Source organism: Artibeus jamaicensis, unplaced genomic scaffold, assembly GCF_021234435.1.
Source record: "Artibeus jamaicensis isolate MK-2021 breed Jamaican fruit bat unplaced genomic scaffold, CSHL_Jam_final contig_519, whole genome shotgun sequence".
Taxonomy (NCBI): domain Eukaryota; kingdom Metazoa; phylum Chordata; class Mammalia; order Chiroptera; family Phyllostomidae; genus Artibeus; species Artibeus jamaicensis.
Genome location: NW_026521871.1, coordinates 11,017,489 through 11,041,394, shown reverse-complemented (window position 1 = coordinate 11,041,394; position 23,906 = coordinate 11,017,489). Strand labels below are relative to the sequence as shown.

General features: G+C 44.9%; 1 protein-coding gene across 1 annotated transcript in view; it reads left to right on the top strand.

The window, feature by feature from the left end:
* CACNA2D3 (calcium voltage-gated channel auxiliary subunit alpha2delta 3) overlaps positions 1-23,906 on the top strand; it is an 864,587-nt gene that overhangs the window by 621,336 nt on the left and 219,345 nt on the right. Inside the window, exons 15-17 of the mRNA XM_053669475.1 lie at positions 3,262-3,333; positions 4,645-4,725; positions 14,027-14,101. Of these exons, the coding sequence (XP_053525450.1) occupies positions 3,262-3,333; positions 4,645-4,725; positions 14,027-14,101 (228 nt within the window). The remainder of the gene's footprint in view (positions 1-3,261; positions 3,334-4,644; positions 4,726-14,026; positions 14,102-23,906) is intronic.

The window sequence follows — 23,906 nt, the reverse complement described above, 5'->3', positions numbered from 1 at the left end:
CCCCCTAGTGTTCAGGGACAGAGCATGTCTGGCTGTGGTTGGCTGCATAACTTCTGCTTGGTGGTCTGGAAGAAAACTTTTGCCATGGGCTGCTATTTCCTATGGCAGGAGTACTGAATGCCTTTCGATCATAAAATACTCACAGTGCAAATCAACTTTCAAATTGATGTTCCTTTTCCATGAAATATTTAAGATTCACAAAAGCCAGACCTGTGGAGACTGGGAAAAAGGAGCTGGTAGGCGCCAAAGAGCATCTTCATGTTGTACAAGTGGTATGTTCAAGGTCCTGCCAGCCCTCGTGGCCACATTGATGAGCTTATGTACCAGGAAGTTACAGGTTAGGGTTCTGGCCAAGCCAGTCCAGTCTGGGCCAGAACTGCCCCTAGGAGAGTAGGTGAGCTCATAGCAGAGTGGCTAGACTGAGCTCACTGCATTTCCTCTGTTTACCTGGGGCTGGTTACAAATGAGTAGTTTCAGTACAGATGCAATATTATGAGAAATTTTTTTAGGTAATGATGATGCAATAATTACATTTGGAATTAGTCCCTGAGTGGTGTTGACACTATATCCTGGCTTAATATTTGGAAATTAGTTACCCATGATCTTGTGTTTGTACCAGAACAATGACCAGTGATTTCTAATTGATTTTTACTGGTTGCAGGGGGAGGGAAAAGCTTCATTTTTCATTATTGCCAATGGTATAGTTTGATTTCATTCATGATATATGTTGGCATTGCTTGAAATTTTGATTTGAGTTACCAAGTAGAAGTTGCTCAGGGTTATGGATCAGCTGAAATAACTTATCTTTATAGCATTAAGGATCACTTAAGGAGTTGGAAAATGGGAAGATTTCTGATTCTGAGAGAGATTTACTGTGGACTGGTTCTGCTGTTGAAAACAGCCTTGCACGTTCTCAATGGCATCCATGTTATACCTGAAATACTTTCAGCAAGTTGTTGGAACCCTGTTTTCACAAACTGTTTGACTTGGTGCTTGGCAATAATAATTGCCAACAGTAGCTCATAGTCAATTTCATTTAGTTATTAATATTAGGCTAAAGTTTTGTTTACTTATTCTAACACTCAAATTAGGCTGTCCCAAATAATAGCTACATGAGTACCATGTGTATTAGTAAGGGTCTCCAGAGAAACAGAACTTTGGGAGATATATATATATTTTTTCTTGATGTATTTAGAGAGAAAGATTTATTTTAGGGAATTGTCTCACACAATTGTGGGGCTGACATTTAAGTCTACAGGGCAGGTTGTCAGATTGGAAATTCAGGAAGAGTTTGTCTTATCATCGTGAGCCTAAAGGCAGTCTGGAAGCAGAATTTCTTCTTCCTTGTGAGATCTGTTTTTTCAAATCTCTCAAGACTTTCAACTCATTGAATAAGACATAAGCACATTATGGGGGGGTAATATGCTTAATCAAAATCTACTTATTCAAGTGTTAATCACATTTAAAATATTATTCATGGCAGCATCTAGACCAGTGTTTGATCAAACAACTTGGCACCATGGGTTAGCTAAGTTAACACACAAAATTAACCATCACATCATGACTCTCCAGCCCTTGAGGGACCATGAGATTTTTGTGTCATCTTGCTTACTGTATGGGAATATAGGCCCATCTTGATATGGATGAAAAACTAGAAAAAAATGGACCTTCTATTCCTGTTAGGAGTTTTTCCCAAACACACAAGCTTCTCTTTAGTTATCATGATTATTGATGCTGGAAAGGATTGCTCTATAACAGTGCTTCTCATATTTTAATATGCATACTTATTCAGACAAAGGTTCATATCAGAGGGCCTAGAATGGGGTTTGGAATTGCGCATTTCTAACACACACAGGTATTGCTATTCTGTGTACTACATTATGAGTAGCCGGGCTACATAGTTCAAAAAAACCTACAAAGAACAGGACTGGTAGAAAATGGACAAAGTTTTGATGACCTTTTCTCAAGAGGACAGTGAGTCCATGGGGACCTAGGTTCATGGGGGCCTCTAGATTTTAGGACATTTTCTTTATAAATGCTTGTTCCTGAGAAGACTGGGAAAGCCACACCTGATTTTCCTATGGAATTAAAACTATGGAGAGGTGCCCAAACATCCAAAAATTCTCTAGACTGAAGATAATGGAGTCTCCTTCCTAAGTTGCTTTACTTGAGGCTTGAAAGGGTTGTGAAACCAGCAAGTATTCTTCTCCCGGCAGACTTGCCATGACGATTTCGGTTTCTATCAGCAGTGTCACATGCTTTGATCTCAATTTGGACTCTGCTACTTACTAGCCATGTGATCTAGAAGGCAGGAAAAAGAACTGGCATCCTTTGAGCACCTTCATATGCCGGGTACCTTGCTGGACTGTTTCACATTTTATCTTCATAGCAACAATAGTGGGGAATAATGGGCGTTATTTTATCTAAGGACATGGAGCCTTAGCTAATGCAGTTAATAAAGATTCAGGCTGAGAATTAGAACCAGGTCTGTCTTGGACCAAAGCCTATTGTGGTTCAGGACTCTGTTTCCCCATTTGTTTTGGGGGCAGAGTAGAGGTTCCTGCCTATTTCCCAACACTGTGTGAAAAGTAGGTGTGCTGCCAGGTCTCAGTGCATTTGTCAGAGGGTGACAGAATGTGTTATGTACCACATTTCAAAGGTTGTTCTTTCAGGAAAAAATATTTAGCTTCTCAGCAATAATTTTAGGGATCAGATGATCAAGTTGGTTTTTAGTTTTGTTTTTCATCTGGGACTGGCATGCAAGGATATGGAAAGATCCAAAAAGGTCTTGACTCAACTACATTGGAAGAGTAAATGTTTCCAGATTCCACTGTTTTCAGCAGGGGCTACTATAAAACCCCTTACACTCATGCTTTCTGATCCCCAATTTCCAGAATACAGAGAAGCATTAACGTTGCACATATTGAACATAAATGTCTATAAAGTAAAATTATAAAAGTGATCTGTGTTAATAAAATAAAATGAATCACTAAGATCCAACAAGGCTTTATTGAACCAAAATGGCTGAGTGTGACAAACAGATCAGCTGGAGCAACTGACTCTGTTTCCCCAACCAGGGGCTGGGATCCTCACCTGCAAATCAGGGGCGTTGCCCTGCCTCTTAGGCTAGAGGCTTGAATGGGCACTGGTCCATCCCCTGCCACCCCTGCTCAGGAAAAAAGGAGATAGCCAAGGGGCATGGCCTCCCCCCTGTGGTTTCCAGATCATTCTCAGGTAATGGGCTTTTCTTTCTCCATCTAGCTTGCTGATGATCAAGGCCTCGTCTTGATGACCACAGTCGCCATGCCTGTGTTTAGTAAGCAGAACGAAACCGTGAGTACAGTGGATCTTCTTTCTGCTTGATGCCAGGAGGGTTGTTTTCTGAGACCCCTTCTGACTCAAGCGTGGGTGACATTCATTCATTCATTCATTCATTCAAAGGACTGTATATAATTTTCCCTAACATTTAACCCTGCTGTTAGAATCATGAACTCAAGCACAGATGGGAGGAATTTGAGCAGGTATCATTTTACAGTATGTGGAACTTTTCCAAAATTTGCGTTAAATGACCAGAGGAGGGAAACTCCAGAGAGAATCCTTGGTTATGGTGGGCGACCAGTCCCTGATTTGTAGTTGCCAGCCTTGTATTAGTTTCCTAGGACTGTGGTAACAAAGAGTGTGGCTTAAAACAGAGAAATTTATTCTTATAGTTCAGGAGGCTAGAAGTCCAAACTCAAGGTGTCAGCAGGGCCATGCTTTCTGAAGGCTCTAGGGAGTCCCGGCATGGCCCTAGGCCTCCCTTGTTTTGTGGCAGCAGAACTCTAATCTTGGCCTCAGTCCTCACATGGCCTTCTGGTCTCATATGTCTCTCTGTCTTCCTTTCTTCTTAGAAAGACACCAGACATTGGATATAAGCCCCATCCTAACTCCAGGATGATTTCACCTCAAGATCCTTAACTAATTACAGCTGCTAAGAACCAGTTTCCATATAGGGTCACGTTCTGAGGTTCTGGGGGGACTAGAATTGGGGGAAACAATGGAAAGTAGCAATTTGTATCTTTTTTCAGAAGGCATTTCTGATATTGGAAAGTTTCAGCACGTCACACTGACCTTGGAAACTGGGACTCTGAAGGCCTATACATTTAACTTCATTCTTGGTGCCAACTGGCTGCTAACAATCTTAGGGTTATTTCTTCTTTCTCTGGCTATTTAGTCTCTGTCTCCTGGGCACCAGATGGCAGTGTAAATTGAGAAAGCAGTTAACACGCTATAAGTCTGTCCTGTAGAAAGCTTCCATAAGAGAAACTGATTAATGATCGCAGTCCCTAGCTGCTGAAATTTTAGTGCTTCTGCACATCAATTCTTCATTTTCATGAGAGAGAAGAGAATTAGGGTGTCTTGGTAAGCATGTGTGTTGAGAGTTGTAGATGTTTGGCCCGAGAATCTACCATGCTTATCTAGTAATATTTTTAGTGGGGGATAGGGAATAGAAGAGAGTTCTTCTTAGACATCTGGGTTAATCCTCCATCTCTATCATTTTGGAGAAGGCACCAGACAGTGACCTGTGGTTTGTGGCTTCTCACAACGTTCTCATTCTTCTACCAAATTAACTTTACACTATTGTTTAATGTGTGTTTTCAACAGAGATCGAAGGGCATTCTTCTAGGTGTGGTTGGCACAGATGTCCCAGTGAAAGAACTCCTGAAAACCATCCCCAAATACAAGGTAATGCATCACTCATTTAATAGCCAAGGACCAAATAAATGTTCAAGGTAATTTCACTATCTGCCATAGTAACTACTAAAACACAAAGCAAAAAGGCCCTTCTATTCTCTTTCTGGAAAAGTCTTATCTTTTCTTTCTTTCTTTCTTTCTTTCTTTCTTTCTTTCTTTCTTTCTTTCTTTCTTTCCATTCATTCTTTCTTTTCTTTCCTTTCCTTTCCTTCCTTCCTTTCTTTTCTTCCTTTCCTTTCTTTCTTTTTCCTTCTTTCTCTTTCTTTCCCTTCCTTCCTTCCTTCCTTCCTTCCTTCCTTCCTTCCTTCCTTCCTTCCTTCCTTCCTTCCTTCCTTCCATAGAACAGTAATAGTCTGGGAAGATCTGAAGGTCTAGGCATGCCCACCTAAGTTTGTGTGGGCCTACTGTAGAAGTCTACATAAGTCTGTGGAAGTCTAAACAGGTCTAACTTCTCTGATGGTCTTCTAAGGCAGTCCTGACTAACCTTATCTGAGGACCCTCCAAACTCTGTTACCTCTTAATAGAAACCCCAGTGAGGCACAGAGAAAAAAATGATCACTGACTATATTGAAAGACTATTCCTTCTGTTTTAGAAGGTGATGGACTAGAAATAAATATTCTTTTCCTAATGCTAAATTAAAACCTGTAGCCCAAAATAATTGTAAGTTCTTTTTAACTCTGGATGTAATTGAGGGGGTAAAGTAGAAGTAGGTAATTTTGGAACAAAGATAGAGCAGGCCTTGGTAGGCCACTGCTTTGGGAGTTAAGAACAACATGAAGGGCATTGAAAGACACAGGGCCCATGGAAAAGGAACACTAGGTGGAAGGGGCTCAGAAAGGGGTGTGGAAAGGCTAGCACCCAGCTTTGTATGTGAGGCCAGCCCTGCATCGGGGAGAGAGGGGGTCATGCTTTCTCCTTTTCATGGCCCATGCTGTATTCCCAGCAATCTATTCCCAGTACTACTCCTTTGACTTACTTAGTTTTTCTAAAGAAACATTTGGAGACAGAGGGGGCATTCCTGAGCCCCAGGGTCACCTTCAGTCAGACCTACTCCAGTTTTCATGAGAACAAGCATCCTGACTTCCACATGGCCTCCTGGTGGTTTGTAGGTTTGGGACTGCCCTGTCTGGGGCAGGTTGGCACAACACAAGGAGCCATCTGAAGCTGACGAATGGGTCAGCAAAGGGATGACAAGTTGCTGTGAAGGCAATGTGGTGGCAGTAGCCACTTTGGAGTCCCTGGGGATAACATTCATTGGTATTTATTGAGGTACGCTGCTATGGTTCAATACGCACTTAAATGAAATCAGACCAATGGACATACCGGGATCCACTAATCTAACACATTGCCTTGTCTTTTTGCTGCTTGTATAGTTAGTGAACAAGCCTTTTTAAAATTTAAATGGACTCACTTTTTAAAAAAATTATCTTCTCCAACCTCAGCCTGAACAATCACACATGAAATCATAAGTTGAGATGTGATCATTTTATTTCTTTGTTACACATGTTAGCCAGGGGAGCAACACGGTTAGTTCCCCTTTTAAATAGGTAGCCCAGATTCTTGAGCCCCATACAAGAAACGCTCACCTGTTGCCTAGTGAGGCATCCTTAGAAAAGCAAATCAAAAGTGTTCCTTACCTCCCATCACAGCCATGCAGAACTGCCCAAGAGTTGTTTCAATGTGTGTGTGAGCATGGGAGGGGTGGATGGGGCAGAGAGTGGATGCCACTCCTGGTCCTAAGAGGCATCCACTGAGCTGATATGGTTCTCCTGACTGCACAAGGGTTTGAGCCATACCTACTCTCTCTTCCCCTAACACTGAGCACACTGGCTTTCCTACCTTCATTTCAGGCCCGCACGTGGATTGACAAAGGCTCCCTTTGCCCCCATCTGGATGGAGGCAAGATTTTTTTAACCAGGAATATTTGATAGTTGGCTGGCTAGCAGGGCCCCTTCCTTACTACCTCCTTCCATGCTGAGCCTAATTCACCACAGCTGGGAGAATCCCATGGGCCTGCCTGGCCTCAGCAGAAGGAAGGCGGCACTTAGAGTTCTGGAGGTAGATATGCACAGGGCCCTGCCTGGTATGGACAGGCCTCTCAAATCCTTTTATCCAACAGTGATAACAACAGAACCTACTCATAGACTTTTGTGAAGCATTGACTGTTCTCATTAATTGGGAACAATGGTAACACTGGTCAAAGAGACTGTTGTGACACCCAACATCCTGGTACCCATAGCCCTCTTCCATGTGGGATACTGCCTGCAAAGAGCTGCTGACACCTTTCCCATCTCAGATTCAGGCACTTGTGGGTTTCATATCCACTGAACCTTTGCTAAGCTAGGATGCCCAAGAGAATGACAAGGCAACCACACTCTGGGATCCTCTGCCACCTCTAAAAAGGAGGTTTTCCAGGGATTTTGAAAGGCATGGGGAAAGGCTTATGATATAAGGTAATGAGTGTTAGGCAGGATTCTTAAGTTTGATGACAAGCACAGGCCCACCTTTTGACAGAGTGTGGAGATAAGAGCAAGAAAATGAATAAGCCAGTCACTGGGCATCAGAGCAAACTCTTGTCCAAGCAAGTCAGCTGAAAGGATGGCCGCAGCCCAAATGATCAGGTTAAGCCTCAGAGGGTTGGGTGCAAAATGACAGGTACACCATTTTCCAGTACAAGACAGTGTGCCTGATGCTACAATATTAGCAGATAACATTGGACTAGAACTTGATGCTGTACAAAGTGCATTACCCACATGTTAGCAAATCCTCCTCAGGCAAGTGCTGTGCTGCTGTATCCATTCTGCTCATAAGGAGGCTCGGGTTCACAGGACGGGTGTTCACAGAGTGCAGGGCCATATAAGTAGTAAGTGGTGAGTATGATTTGAGCTAGGTCTGTGTAACTCCTTACCCATGTGCTTAGAAAGATCTAAGCCATTCACATACCACTTCATGACTTGTTGCCATGTTCATGTACCATCTGTACCATTATTTACTTAACACTTCACTTTTAAATCAACTCAAAACTTTCTTCACTTCAATTTTAATAGGAAACACTATAGCACCATTTTAAAACAAAAAGCCTGTGTTATTTACCATTATGGAGGACAATTACTTTAAAAATTATAAAAACAAAAATAATGGTATTAAACGATTGCTTAGTAGTCCAAGGTTCTGAACTTGAGGTCTGTTCTCTCTGTTTTAAGGTAGTATTAAAGGCAAGTGTTGAAGCAGTACTAAATGCAAATGCTCTTTTTGATATAACTGTGAGGATGGAAGGGATTTGGAAGGGACTGACTGTGTCTCTGGCTAGTACACTTAACACTGGGCCCATAAGCCACCCCAAATTATCTTGCTCTCCATTTCGTTTTTCCTAAGAAAGCAAATCAGTCCGTGGGAATACGGAGGGCTGAGGAGCGAGGACCATGGGGCTTTGTTTATCCTGCAGTGATGGCCCTGGTGCCCTCAGCTCTGGGCGTCAGGGCCATCACCCCCATCCATAAGCCGTGCATCCCCACCGGTCAGCCCAGGCTGCTCAGAGTCCCCAGAGGTTTGGCTATTCCCTGTACTTCTTACTGGGTATACAGCATCTGTATACCTGTTCCCCTATGCTAATGCCATTTAGTTGATCAAATTATAAAGCCACCCGAATAACAAAGAGGAAATGAACTCTAAGCTTTCCAGGCTCACAAAATGTGACCTCCTTAGCAACAGAACTCTCCTGCTTGGGTTTATTGAGTTGATAAAGGCCTTCTTTCTACTGCCACCCAGGGGCCCTGACAACCAACCTCATCCCTGACCGAGGTTTGTACAGTTCAGGTTAGCACAGCTGGTTGACCCAAACCCACAAAAACAAGTGTTGGGAATTGTGCAGCTCCCCAGAGACTGAAAGCATAAGGATGAGGGGGAGATTGGAGTTCCCTAAAGATAGCGGACTTTGTTTTATTGGAGCCACAGACCCAGATGTCCAGACTTATTGTCCACTGTTTAAGGAAGGGTATCCCACCTTGAAAGGATGTTTCCAAACAATTCTTAAGCCTCTTCTTTCATATGAGAAGATGTAGAAACCCAAGTAGAGGGTCATTACTTGATACATACCCAATAAGTCAAGAAAATATGAACATAATATGAAATTGATAATAATTACCCTGGGAGTCTATTTCTCAAAGCTTTCTGTACCAGGGAAGGGGCTAAGCTCTTTATCACAGGATCTCACTTACTAATAGGTAGTTGTTGCTGCTACCACCATTTTACAGCTACAGAAACTGAGGCACAGAAAGTCGAAATTGCCAGTTTTCGCAGCTACTCAGCCATGACTTTGGCTGCTGCAGTGATTGCCACCTGTCCCATCTTGTAGCACACACGAACCAGTTACTAAAGTTCTGACAGGAAAAAACAGGTGTAGTTTTGATTCATTCACACCGGCCAGCTATTGTTGTGTTGGCTGTTGTCATTTTTTTTTATCTGGCAGGCTAGGGGAGAGAGGTCAGTGCCCCTGACTAAACTGTCAGGTATTGCATCTTTTAAAAATTCTCGTGGTGCACCAGTTGAAAATCACTGCTCTAAAGCCATTAAGAACAATAAATGACAGTAATAATAACCATAGTGTAAATAATAGTTAAAATATTAGCAACAGTAGTTAAAATAAAATGATGAGACGTTTATTGAACTTTTTACTGTGGGGTATGGTAAAAATGCCTTACATGCATTATTCCCACTGAACCCATATTATGCTCCCATGAACTGGGTATGTCTTGGCCCCATTTTTAGTTGAGGAAACTTGAAGTAACTTTCTCAATGTAACTTGCTAGTAAAAGATGAATGAAACAAAGTTTAACAAGAGAACAGAGGAAGGTCAGCTACAGAACATTAAGCAGCAGTCCCTGAAATATAGGCATCTCTGTTTTATGCCTCCCCAAGGGTGGGGCTGGGCACCAGGGACACAGGTATGATATATGTAAACCTAAGTTATTCCTCCTCCGTTTCCCACAGAATGCCTTGGGAAAAGGTGTGCCTGTCAGCCAGGGACGCTGTGGCACACAACAAGCCTCTCTCATGCAGGAGAGGAGGGCTCCAGGGAGCAGAGTGCGGATCACACCTTTCCGTCCTGATTAACACCTTGTAAAGATGAGTCAGCTCTTGGCTCTTGGGGTTTTCCCAGAAGATAGAATTCTTTCTTTTCCCTGAGCTTCATAGATTTTCCCACAAGCAATCAGACTTCCTATAAGTTTTATTAAGAATTCCAGACACCCCAGCAATAATTTCCAGACACCACAGCCTCTGTTAAGGTAACAAGCCATTTTATAATTGGGTTCACTTCATTAGCCCAAAGCCCCCTGCGCTTGGAAGGGAAGTGCCTCCTTCCCGGCTGTTGGACCACAAGGCTCCTGGCCTGCAGGAGAGCGTGCTCCAGGATGAAGGCCCCTTTGGCAGCCCCAAGTGCTGGAAGGCTTGTGTCCGATCTGTTCTCTATTATTCCATGGGACTGCACATTGGAATGGACAGGAAGACTGGTTCCATTTCAGATGAAATAAAAATTAGGGATTTCATCAGTATATTGATTTGCGGCCAAAAACAAATGTTGGACATTGTCATCTTATAAGCTTTTGGTTTTCTGAGAGACTCACCCACAGAATGTGTTTTGAGATTTGCTCAGAGTTTCTCTTTTTACATCTACATTTGGTTATATCCATATGTCGCCAACCCACCACCAAAACATTCTGATGTTATTTTCTCAGACTGTTCTCCTGGAAAGGATTTTAACCAGATAGTTTCCGAATGTCATCAAGGCTGTCAGGTACAGCCTTGAGAAGGAGCGAGTATGCACCTGCCATCGCAAGTCATCTTCTCCTTCTTGGCTCATTTTTAATATTAACTTTAGTTTATTCTTTAAAGAAGAACTAGCTAGTATTTGGGTAAAAAGTGAAGAACATGTTCAATATACACAAACCTTAACTGGAGCACCTGTCACGTGGCAGACATAATGCTGTGGGGGTAGAAGTCGAAGGTGAGTGAGGTGGCTCCTTCTCCACAGAGAGCCCACTCTGATGGGGAGGCACCGTCTCATCTAGACAGGACAGAGGAAGGAAAGAAAACCAGCTAGGGTTAGGAGGCAGAAAAGTAGGTGTAGTTTCATGCGTATGGTTGAAGGGAGTAATGGAGAAATTCACTGGGCTTTACGGAAACAGGGTATGGACAAGAGGAAACATCAGGGAAGGTCAGGAGATGTTTTAATAGGCAATAATCCTGAGGCTGAGCTCATAGCATGGGTGAGAATTAGCTATGGACAGATGAGGAGCAGCGGTGCTTTGGGCAGCTGGCTCTGAGTGAGTCAAGGTTTAGGAGGGAGAGAAAACTACAGGGGGGTGTGGTCACTAACATATGCCCTGAGGGGCAATGGGTGGAAGAAAGCAGGGCTGGGTACGTAGGTAGGGACCAGACCCCAGGGGAGACCTGATGGACAGGCCCACGAATCTCATCCGACACACGAAAGATAGGTTGTCAGTGGGTTTTACACAGGGGAGAAGCAGGGCCAGAGTTACTTTTGACTTTGATCAGTCCTGAGGGTGACTTGGTTGGGGCCAACCTTTGAGGCAGGAAGAGCATTGTGGAAATCTATTACATTGAATCTACATGGGTTGTAGGATTGGGGAAGCAGAGCTGAATGTGAGTAATTTCTGGAATAAAAGTTAGTGATTACTTGGATCAAGAAGTTGGGGATGAAAGAGAGAAACAAGCTTAAGGCTGATGCTCTACTTTCTAATGTGGGCATTGGGGTGGGTGGCAGTGGCACTGGTAGGGAAAGAAGGGCAGGAGGAGCAGCAGAGGGGAGAGAGTTGCTGTAATGGACTGGATGTGACACCCAGGAGGCGCCTGAGGGATGTCCCAGTAGAAGTGACCCACATGCAGTTGGGTGCTGGGATCTGCCACCAAAGGGAGAGGCCAAGGCTGCAGCCTGGGTCTGGAGATCATAGCATCCAAGGGGTTGCTGAAGCTTGGGAAGAGAGCTAAAGCAGACAAGGGACCCTGGGGATAGAAACTTAGGGAAAATGAGTGGAGGATGAGAGTCCTGTAAAAAAGAGGAAGCCCAGGAGTATGAGACCTTGGTGCTCAGGGAACAGAGTGTAAAGGAAGAGAGGGAAGTGGGCTGATATAACTGGGAAGATTAGAGAGAGAGCTTTCTATAGGGTTTGGTAAGTAGGAGGCCACTGGCAACTGTGGGGAAAGGAGTTCCCGTGGCTTCCTGGTGGGTGGGGTCAGATTACAGTCAGCAGGGGCATGAATGGGCGGGCAACAAGGCAGCGGGGATGGTAGTTCAGCAGTGAGTGCGGGACATTGGGTGGGAAGGTCAGCTCAGCCCCTGCACTCCAGGGGAGAAGGCACGGGTTAGGTTGGTTCTCTGGGATCTGCACTCAGTTCAACCTGTTTTATGGTTTCTCTGCTTCCTCCTTTTACTCTTTCAGGTTTCCCTACTTCTCTTCCCTCCATCCCAACCACCCATCCACATATTTTTAACCACATGGCATGGCTTTGGCCTTCATGGAACTTGTAGGGAGACAGATATTAAATCATCAAAGCCCTTGACCGATGCCTCTGTGGTGACTGAAAATCAAACTCACAAATAACTGATTATTATCACTTTAATAAGTGCTCTACAGAAGTAGAGAGCGTGAAGGGAGTGCATGTGAGGGGTTCCACCTTCTTTTGAGTGTCACTTCCTATACGCACACCGAGAACTGAAGTCATGTACATTAGAAGGCACTGAATGTATTAGCTGACCATAAAATATCATTTATTTGGTCTAATTCTGAGTTCGACTTTGCAGTGAAATACCACTTTTGCCTTTAATGGAAAGAGCTAAACTCTCCAAGTCCTTTCTGACCCCCCAGGCCATATTAAACTGGGACATAATAATGGTAATTAATGCAGTGTTGACTGTGTCTGACATTTTTCCAAAAGACAAGATGAAAGAGATGATATACATCTCAAAGGATAGGAAATCTCTGGTTTATCTTTCACAGCATAATGAAATATACTTTTATCATTATAGTCAAGTAGAATCTAATTAAAACTTGCTGTGCAAGGTAACTCCAGGAGAAAATGTCTGTTGCCCTTGACTACCATGTGCCTATTTGCCGTATGTAATGCAAAGGAAACCTAATTGCCAGTGTTAAATTCTCTGATGTTAATTTCGCATCACCTTGAGGTTAGGCTAAGAAGCAGACAGGGTCATTCTTGGTTTGTAAACTCTGTCGTCTGGATCATTTAAGGGTATCATACTCAAGAATGTGATTGGCAGTGAGAGCTCGGAACTATGAAATAACTCCTCAGCAGAAATAGAGGATTCTTTTCCTTCTCCCCTTTCACTACTCTGGCAAAAGTGGGTTACATTTTCTTTCTTCAGAGCGAGGGATCAGTGTGGGTTTTATGCCAGAGGCCATTTTAATACATGAATGATTTGTAGGGAAATTTATTGTAGCCAATGGGTGCAGTCAACTGTATAATAGAAATATTGTCAAATAGCCAGGATTATTATTTAAATAAGTGCAGTGTTAAATTTGATTACATACTTTTTAAAGCTAATAAAACATTTCATTGCTCTCAAACTATTTCCCATAGTCCCATTTAGTCAGAAAACATAAATTAAGTGAGGCTCTGCATAGAAAATTACCCAGGCTTTGTGTCGATGGAAGCATGCGTGGAAAAGCTTGGCAGCCTCACAATTTAAAGACAAAAGGATATAAAAGGGGTTGGCAGGCCCCTATATAGGCTTGCGGGGGTGGGGGGACACTTTTATCCTTGAAGAATTATAAAAAATGACTGCCAAGGAGAGTGCGTGCTGGAGATGGACCCTGTGGGTGTAGACGCGTAGGAAGCCTCAGTGGGAATCAGAATGAGGTCACTGCTTTCCTTATCACAGACAGAGGGAGACACTCAGGTTGATAAAATTCTGTTCGCTTGGACACAGCGTTTTCCCAGAAACATTAGCCACTTTCTTTTTTCTTTTAAGTAATTGTTTTTGTTTTAAATAAATCAAAGTAAAGCCTTTGATGTCAACGCGGGGATGTGACATTTTAAATTGTGCTATTTGCTGAGCTTATCCTGTGACAGGTCTTCATTTCCACCAAATGTCAAGGATCAGCGCCTTGCATTCATTTTAATGAAATATTGTGCTGATAAGGGTTATGAATGCCAAGTTTAAGCTGTAAATTACTAAATGTCGGGCTGCTTTATGCTTTGTGAATTCACCGGGGAGCAAGCTAATGAAGGTTTCTTTCTCGCGTCCTCTTACAGTTAGGGATTCACGGTTATGCCTTTGCAATCACAAACAATGGATACATCCTGACGCATCCAGAACTCAGACCACTGGTAAGAGAAATCCTTATTACTGTGTTTCTGCTTTGATGGTTTTAAAACATTTTCTTCAGTTCTACAATGATGACAATTTGCAGCAGTTTTCACATCAAAAGCTGCATTCATAATATTCCTTCCTAAAGTTTAATGGTTTATAGAGAAATCATGTTGGTTGAATGCACTTACTTACTATCATGCTTTCATATATAAATTCATATATATCTATATGTATTTATTTATTTATTTCACAGCTGCCAATATACAGAATTTTTTCTAATCTAGACAGCATGAAACACATAATGGATACCTTTATAAAACAAAAGGTCTCACTCTCCAACCTGAGGCTTACTTGTTGCAAGTTACATTTGATACAACCAATTAGACCTAGGATCCCTGGAAATTCATCATGATAGGATTTGCCTCCAAATTATATTGCCTACGACTAGTGCTTCCTACATGAAAGGGATTCAACAATACCTTTTTTGTTTAATTAAAACAGTTGAAATATTCTCCATTTCCTGTGGAAATCGTATCCAGGAGCCCTGTTCGATGCCCTGACACGTAAACCACTTTCCTTCAGCCATAGTCTCACTTTCTCAGCAGTGAGTGGGGTTAGGCCGAATCCAGGACAGCGCATGATCTCGCCGTCTACCCCGATCCCTGGGGAGAGGTTGATTCTGAAGGGCAGCCAGACTTGTGGGGCAGGAGGCCCCGGCCACTACCAGCATCCCCCGTGGACATTGGCTAGGAGTTGGTAGTGTGCCATGTTCTTGCTGCCTCTGGACTAGTTGCAATATGTTGGGGAAAGGGTACCCCTTTCCATTTGTGTGTGCTTAGCTCCTTTTAAAGAAGATGTACAGTTATAAAGAGTAATACAGTAAATTCTGCTTTTGAAAGTTAAGAAATTGTAGGTTGTTTCCTGCAACACTCCACACGTACACACACTTTCACACGTACCCATCCACCCCACACGTCTTTTTCTCTTTCATCAAAATTAGAAAAGAAAGGCACTGCCTGCTATGCAAATGTTTATTGGCGAGGCACCGTGGGGACCAGTTTGCTTCTCGCTTGACTCGTTGTTTAGAAAAAGTTTATGTCTGAGCTCCATCATCATCCAGCTTTGCTTTAATCGCCCTGGTATTAATGGAGTCACGGCCACGTCATGTGGACCCCATATGCACGCTTTAAGATGGGAATTATGGTAATATTTGATTTCCACAATCTTTTTATCTGGAAAAGATTTGAGTTAACTGGTTAGCCAGTTCCAAATGGAACTCAGAATTATTGAAAGGTCTCATTTAAAAAGATACTAACTTTTTAAGGATATTTAAGTCTAAAAACATATTTAGGTCCAAAAGCTGAGCGCTTTGCCCATTTCCAAGCAGCCCAGCTGGGGTTGCCTGTTGGGAACAGTACAAGTTACGTGTCTGGTGTGGCTCAGTCTGGGATCCTAGTGCTTATTTACTCCGAGTTGGAGTGGAACAGAGTAAATGAAACAATCAAACCTGGATCTTCTGCCAGTGAGTGAATTAACTTCCCATTTATCAGCTTTTAAAGAAGGGATGAAATGGAACCAGATGTCAGAAGTCACCAAGGTACTTTCCCTCTCTTTCTCTGCTGCGATGGAAATGAGACGCTCCCGACGGCACAGTCAACTCACAAGGTCCTTCTGGTCATGCAGCGAAAGGTCTATGTGCAAGTAGTCCATCGGATGCACTTTTCAGAGCCACGGCCACTGAGAGGCCAGCTGAAAGGCTCTCAGGAAAGCAGGCCAGTCAGTCAACACCGATCGTACCCTAATAGTGCAAATATGAATCATTTCTGTTCTTCTCACTGCTGAAACATTGTACTGAAATGTTTTACCAAAAGTGGTAACCAGGGTCAAGTTCCCGTAAATGGGATAGCCCAAGCAAATTCCCCATATCTCACCTGTGAAAATCCAAGCCAGATGAACCATATTGCAGTTGATTGGTGATAAGAACCTAAGGAATAGCCAGGCCATTCATCTGTCTCTTACCCTGGGGCCATGGAGCTTTAGAAGAGGTTTGGAGCGATGCCAGTCATGGAGGATTACATGAACTCACCCATCTGCATGTGATCAATATGTGGATGTTGACGCTGTTTCCAGCTTTCCTCCTGGGAAAAAGATAGTAAAATGGAAGGGCCTCAACTCCAGCAATACAGAGGCTGCCCTCGACTTTTAGTCCTGTCACATTTCAGCTGTGGGACGTCGGTCAAGTCACACAGCCTCGCTAAGCATCAGTTTCTCTATGATCCTGCCATAACCAGAGTGTATATATCTCAGGTTGGTAGTAGAGTAAATGAGATAATGCCAGCAAAGAGCTTTGCGTGACATGGCAGGCCCTGGGACATCATGGGGACTGTGGTGGTTAACCCGGCACCCTGTTTGTGTTATATTGGCTCTGTGGATCTGAGCTCAGCTGCTATCAAGTTTGGGAGGGCATGGGGTGGTGGATGCTTAGGGGGGACCGAAAGAACGCTTTCCCAGCACTCGGTTGGTTCAGATTACCGTGGTAAACATTGATGAGGGGTTGTACGCACCTGAACAGATGCGGGGTCCTTGGACTACTGCAATCTGCATTCGGTCGTAATTTCAGTCAGCCATTGACTCGGTCTGGGAAGCCTCGGGAAGCCTGCCTATGCCTGTCTACCCCTCTCTCCTCTGTCTGTTTGTCTGGCTGCCACTCTGTGTTTCCCTCTCACACAGGCACATGCACAGGCTCAGTTTTCCTGGCCAACTCTGGTCTAGAAGACAGACAGCAAGAGTACTATAAGGTTCTGTTGAGTCATTTCATATGAGGAAACCAAAGTTGTTGTTATTCGTTTCTAAAGTAGCGATAAGAATAATACTCTAAGCTGCAGTACAGAAAGGTGATAGTCAAGACCTGGTCTACGCAGATGGAATACTCTTGGCTTTGGCGTGTACAGATTTGTTCATTTCTGGGTTTTTTGTTGTTGTTGTTGTTGCTGTTGTTCACATGAACAACAAAAGCTGAAAGCTTTCCCTCACCACCAGTCCACTCAGCACAGGGTCAGAACCCCGGAAATGGATGAATGAAGGCATCCTCTAAAACTGCAGTTTTCATGGTCACTTACTTTGGGCCCTTCACATACTGTAGTCTGTGAGCTTCCCTGGAAACCCAGGGTCTGCCCCAGACAGAGTCCACCCCGGTTACAACCCTCACTCATGGCTAGGGACAGCCAGCTGCCAGCAGTGCCCTTGGCTCGCAGAGGCTTCAGGCAAGGGACCCGCATCCAAACCTGACTCGCTTTCTCCCGAGGCCAGCCATATAATCAAATCCTTATTATAAATGCACATTCTCCTCGGCTCTGGCCAAGGCTACCAGAGTAGCACGTCGGGTGTGAGTGTGGGGCTGCGGCCCATGTGAGAGGATGGCGGGGACTCACCGAAAACAGCTCTCGTTCCCTCTCCATCTGCCGCTGAGGTTGTTTCTGCCCCTGCAGCCAGAGGAAAGGAGTGGGTTTCTCTGAAGCGCAATACCAATATTTTTCTAATTTGTCCAATAAAACCTTTCCCCTGAACTTAATGTTTGGCCTGATTTTATCCAGTGTTTTCTTTAATCTTGTATGATTTGGGTGTGAATCATGAAGTGTCTCCAAAAACCGCTCAGATGGAGGGGCCTCACTGAGCTGACTTGCTTTGGTTCTATTGGCAAAGCTGCTAAAGTAATGGTTTTCGTTGATAACTGGGCTAACCTTAGTCTTTCCGCAGTCGCTTCTCAGCCACTATCTCCTTGCCACCAGCTTGTCACTTCTGGTAGGCCAACTGACATTGATTCAGCAGACGCTTGCTGGTGCCTGGTGCGCTGGGCCCTGCATTGGACTGGGGGCTGATGTAGCAACCATCAAGGGGGCTGCGGGCTGTCTCGTGGGTGGGGAACAGAACAACAGCACAGCAGGAGGGATTCAAGTTAGACTTTAAGGAATGCTTTTGGAGTAGTTATTAAACATCTGGAAATTTGTTCTTGGTCTCTACTGCTCTTTAACATTCATGTTAAAAATATTTCAAAATATGGTTACTTATAGTTAGTGTCTAGGTTGATTTGTTTTGCACTTTTTTCTTCCATGTCTTTGAGAGCTTTGTAGATTTTTCTTAAAATGTGGAGCCCTGAATATGTCTCTTTTTCTTTTGGCCGTCAGGGCATAGAGGGAGATAAGACTGGGAAAGTGTCACTTTTAGCATGATCTGATTCTTTTTTTTTTTTTTTTTTTTTGAGATTTTGGCAATCCATCTCCCCCTCTACCTTCCCCCTTTAGAAGAGTTGATTTCCTTCTTCAAGGAGGCCTGGAATGTGGGCCTGGCCAAACCACCAAGCGCAAACAAAGAAGGCCCCCTTCCAGCAGCCACAGGGCCGGCGAGGCTGCTCAGAGGAGCCTGAGGCAGGCGACGTCTGAGACTCGTTTCCAGGAAGCCCACATTGACATCTGCCAGAAGATGTTTGCTCTGTGTCTGCAAGCCCTGCAGATGGGGCAGGGTGCTGGCAGGTTTCTGTTCTGGATGAGGATTTGCCAATCTCATGGGCCCGTGGGTGTGGCAGTGGATGACATGGGAGGTGGGGACGTGGAGAGAAATCTTCCTTCATTCTCCCCGTGCTTGCTGAATGCCCACTGTGCACTAGGCCTGAGCCAGCTGCCAGGAGTGGTTATAGGAATCACCCACGGCCATCACCCATGGCCAGGGTGGTGATCTCCCCAGTTTGGTTGTGCTTCTCTGTCTACTTCAGCAATGTGGGTTCAGTTCTGAAGCACATCGACTCCCTAAACCAAACTGTGTGGTGCAAGCCAGCAGGTAGGAAGTGTTAGCCACATCAGGTGAGCCTCAGCTGCCAGGTTACCTAAATCAGGACATGCAGACACAAAAACCACTTCTGTAAAACCACTTCTGTTGTCCTGTGAAACTCAGGTTAACTCTTTAATGAGCTCCCATTCCATAGATAACTGTGTCATCTTCCTAACCTGTTCCAGAGCCTTCCTTTCCCTTTGGAATTCAGCACTGTTGCTGATCCAGCCACTGGCTCTCCACAGCCTGAGCTCTGTCTGATGTCACCAGCCTTTCCCTTCCTTGTGTCACTCCTTGACTGTCCCTGCCCCATGCTCAACACTGATTGTGCTTCTTGTCCTTATGAACACCTGGGAAGCTCATTTTCCCCTGCCCCTTTGCTCTCGCACACAAGATGAACCCTCGCAGAAGGTCATCATTGACTACGCCATTGACACATGGCCATGTGAAAAATATAAATATTCTGACACCATGGTCCTTTCACATGGAATTAAGTGGACATGCCTATGGACACATGCAAATATATGTTAAATGCTAAGCGGACAGTGCATATATCAAACACCAGTTTGCATAGGAGCTTACAAGGTAGGGCCACTATTAAAATCCTTGTCAAAATCCACTGACTTCCCTCAAACAGTGGGCCATGTGAGGAGTTTCTGTATCATTTCAAAAAAATTGATGTGAAATTAAATTTGATTTTTATATTATTGTGCAGGTCCTCAATTAGGTAAGGGATTTTCTCCATCCCGCTCCTAATAGTGTTCTTTCTTTGTATAATTCTTGGACCCAACAGCGCTTACTTTCTTCATTTCTTCTTCCCATCCACAGTTACTCGGTGCCGATGCTAAGGGTTCTTTTGAGTACAGCAGGTGCTGAACAACGGGTTTGAACTGTTCAAAAAGCCTCCAGCAGTGGCTTTTCTAGACCCCTTTTTGAAATCATCCACCCTGGTGTCTAATTGGATCTAGCTCCCAAAGGCTCCCCTAGCCCACCCACCTTTCTCTGCCACTGCCCCCTGTACAGGGCCACCATACCGTCTCTCCAAATACTTCATTCTCCTTTCAGCTACTCTCTGGGCTTCTCTTTTTGCCCCCCACCTCCACCCTACCCTGACGCTATTCACTCAGCAGTCTGAAGAGCTTTCATAGACATCAGTCAGATGCTGTGCTTGCCTGGCATTTAAAGTGAAACCCAAACTCCTGGCTTGAGCCTTGAACCCCACTAGATCTGGCCCCATAGCCCAATCTGCCTGGGCCTGGGCAACTGGCTGCCCACAGTGCTCTCCTGTGCTCTGCAGCCACACTCTGGCCTTCAGGCCTCAGAAGCCTTCCTGCTTCCAGTCCTTGTGCCTGCTCTTCCCTCTGCCTAGAACCTTGTCCCAGATGCATCTGTGATGGCTTGTTCCCATCCTCCACCTCTTGTCTCAGAGGTCACCACTATAGAGACGTGTCCCTGCCCCCTGGTCAAAGAAATCACACTTCTCCTCTGTCGCCCCTCATCACATCCCCTGTTCTGCTTTACTCAGTTTACATATCACTTTTGGTGATGATCTATGTGTGCAACCTGTCCCTTACCGTCCCTTGTGAATTCCTGCAAGTTCAATGCTGCATAGAGGAGGGTAGTCAGTAAATATTTGTTGAATGATGTTGATGATATTTGAATGATGCTGGTGACTAAATGTCTGGGTACCAACTTCCTACAGTAAATGAGAAATGCAGGTGCCACATGTTCACTCATGAAGCCTTGCCGCATCAGGTGCAGAAGTTGAGGCACATGTGATCCGTCAAAACCGCCTTTCTTTCCACCTTTCCCTCTGCCCTGCTAGTCAGCAAGCATTCATCAGGTGTTCCTGGAGTCAAGCACCAGGCTATCTGATGGTGACATAGAAGCAGGTAGAAGGATGTCTCTACCCAAAAGAAGCTCGGTGCACAAAGAAGGGTTTCCCAACAGCCAGAGGGACCAAGAAGATCTATAGGCTCCCAGGGGAAGTGTTTACTTTGCTCAAGGAAGGGTGTCCTTTGATATGGGAGGGCTTCCCAGAGGAGGTGGCATGCTCACAAACTTTTCTGTGGTTCTCAGATGCTGGAATCCCTTTGTAGCCTCCTAGCCCTTTGCTCAGGAGGCTGAACTGAAGGAGGCTGTCCAGTAGGTGGCGCCCGGGCACCGCCGTGTGCCTGGTGCTGAGGCTGCCTTCCCTGCCAGCCACATTCCCTGCAGAGGCCAGGCGCTCCAGCTCAGGCCTGGTCTGAATCCATCCCGTTTAGTTTAAAAGAAAGAATTAATGGATGCTTAGTAAGTGTATCTGCTCAGAGGAGTGAGTTCGCTGAGAAAAAATAAACAAGACTGTGTGACCCCGACGTAGCAAGCCTGTTCCTTTTGAAATACATCATTTGGCAAAAGCGAAAACAGAGCCTCGTGTGCTTTCCTCTTGATGAAATTGTTGAGGACACTTTGAACTGCCCAGGTCTGGACACTTGAGTGGAAGCATGCAAGCCCTGAGCTGGGACCACTTACACCCCCTGAGTTTGGGGATTAAACAAGTTAGTGGGGTGTCTGGATTTTATGCAATGGAGTTACACCCTGTTCTGTGAACCTCAACGGCTTCTCTGTCTTCAAGTTCTGTGGCCAGGTGTGTACATAGACACTCAAGGCACAAGTAGGGTTTAGTAAATAGGGAACTAGCAGTAGCAGTGCAATTGTTAGTAAGGGCTTCCGGGGCCAGGCTCTCTGCTGAGTACCCCAGTGTGCTTTGCCTCCTACATCCTCAAAACATCCTGTGTGTTAGTACTTATCTCAGATGTTAACTGATGCCTAGCCCAAGCGCTGTGTCAGTTACAAAGTAAAGTGGGGTCAATCACCCGGAAGAAAAATAGATAACTATAGGCACTGCTGTTTTTCATAAGATTTAACCTGTGTGCTTGAAAGAACTTCCCTTAATTCTGAAGCTACCTTATGAGTATGAGGTTCTTTTACAAAACAGAAGCTGGGCTAGAAAGCATCCCTTGGCTGCTGCAGACAGGCCTGCCCTTCCCTCTGCTCTCTGTGCAGCAGACCAACCTGTGTGGAGCACAGAAGTGTCTCCTTTGATCTGGGCTGTGGGCAGGGCTTGCTCCTGGGGGGATGCCCGCAGGAAATGGGGAGAGGAGAGGGCAGTCAGTGCCCATTCGACCCTGTGTCTCTGGGATCTACTGCACTCGATCCCAAGCCACCTATCCTCTCTTGCTCTCTCTGTGGGCTCCTGAGACTGCTCCTGCCTTTGACCCTTCATGCAGTTGGAGGGAAAGGTCCCCGCTGCTTGTAGCTTCAGGGTACTGCCCCATTTTTTGTAGTTTTCCACACCCTGCTCACACTGTTACAATAGCCCCTTTATTGAACTTTCCTTAATTAGCCAGCTTGGCTGTGCCATGTGCTTCCTGCTGGGGCCCTGACTGATACAAAGGTATTAGAGGTAGATGGGGGCCTTGCTTTCCTTAAGTCTTTACCCTTCCCAGGGAGAAGGAGAGAGAGAAGGAAGGAAAGAAGGCAGAATGGGAGGAAAGAAGTATAAAATGGAAAGGATGTCAGATGGAGGGATTTCCATAGGGAAAGGGAAGGGAGGAATAGGGTGGAAAGGTACAGAGAAGAAGAAGCATAATTAGTGGGCATAAAATAGACAGGGAGAGATAAAAAATGGTTTAGGAAACAGAAAACTCAGAGAACGTATATGTACAACCATGGGCTTGAACTAAGCAGGGGATGCTGGCGGGTGGGGTGGGCAGGGTGGAGGGGGGCTAAGGGGGGAAAATTGGGAAAACTGTAATAGCATAATCAACACAAAATACTTAAGAAAAAAAGAAAGGGAAGCCAGAGAGGAAATGATGGAGGAATAAAAACAGGAAGGAAGGAGGGGAGGGAGAGAAGAAGGAAGGGAAAAGGTAAGAGGAAAAGACCGTTTGTCAATTCCTTTATTTATTTACACTTCTTGTGAATGCCCCTTTTGGCCCTGTTGATTAAAAATTGGTCTCTGTTGCTTACAACCAGAGCAGCCTGGCTGATATACCCATGGGATCTGCAGGTCTGGGAACTGCTGCTGGGTGCTGCTCTGACCCACATTCTAAACGAGTTTACAATCTGCACCTCTTCCCTCTCCCTCCTTGCAAAACTCTCCTCTCAACCCCACCCCACCCCTTTACCCCAGCAGTCTCTCCTCTTCCCACCACGCTTCTTGCTCAGGCCTTGGATTCTGGGCTTTACTCTACATTAGAGAAGTATCTTGACTCATGTGCCCCCTCATGGCACAACAAGCAATGTGAAGACACTGGACAGATTATTCTGTTCACCCAGTGCGTGCAGGGCCAAGTGTGGGACCTAGCAGAGGAAGTGGAATAATAAACAAACAGGGAGAGATGACTCATACATAGAGAATTGATCCCACAATGACAGCATATCATTAAGCACTGAGGTGGAAATTACTGCAAGAAATAGAATTTATAAAAGGACGTGGGATCTAGCTGTGGAAGAGGTGACTGGGGAAGGCTGTGCAGGGAGCTGGTTTGCAGCCTGTGAGCTGAGGTCGCAGCTGGTGATGCAGTTCAGCACAGAAGTGGCAAAGGGCTGTTCAGACACCTGAATGCACAAGTGTCACCTCCTCAATCCTGTGCTTCTGGAGCTCGCCCTCCCTCCTGCCTTCCCTCCTTCCCTCTTCCCTTTCTTCCTCTCTCTCCCCACCCACTCTCCCTCCCACTGGTCCTTTGCTCTGCCTTGTGTTTATGGAACACCTCTCATGTGCCAGGCATTCTATTAGATGCTGGGGATCTAGTGGTAAAACAAGACAGAACTTCCTCTTCATTTGGTGTTTGCAATCTCATGGAGAAGATAGGGTTTTTTTTTTAAGTCGATAAGTAAACAAACAAAAAGTTGTACACATTTTGGATAAACTCTCCAAAGAAACAAGGATCCGAGGAAACAAAAAAAGTAGGGAGAGGCACCTCCCTGAGGTGGATGGTCAGGGAGAAGCCA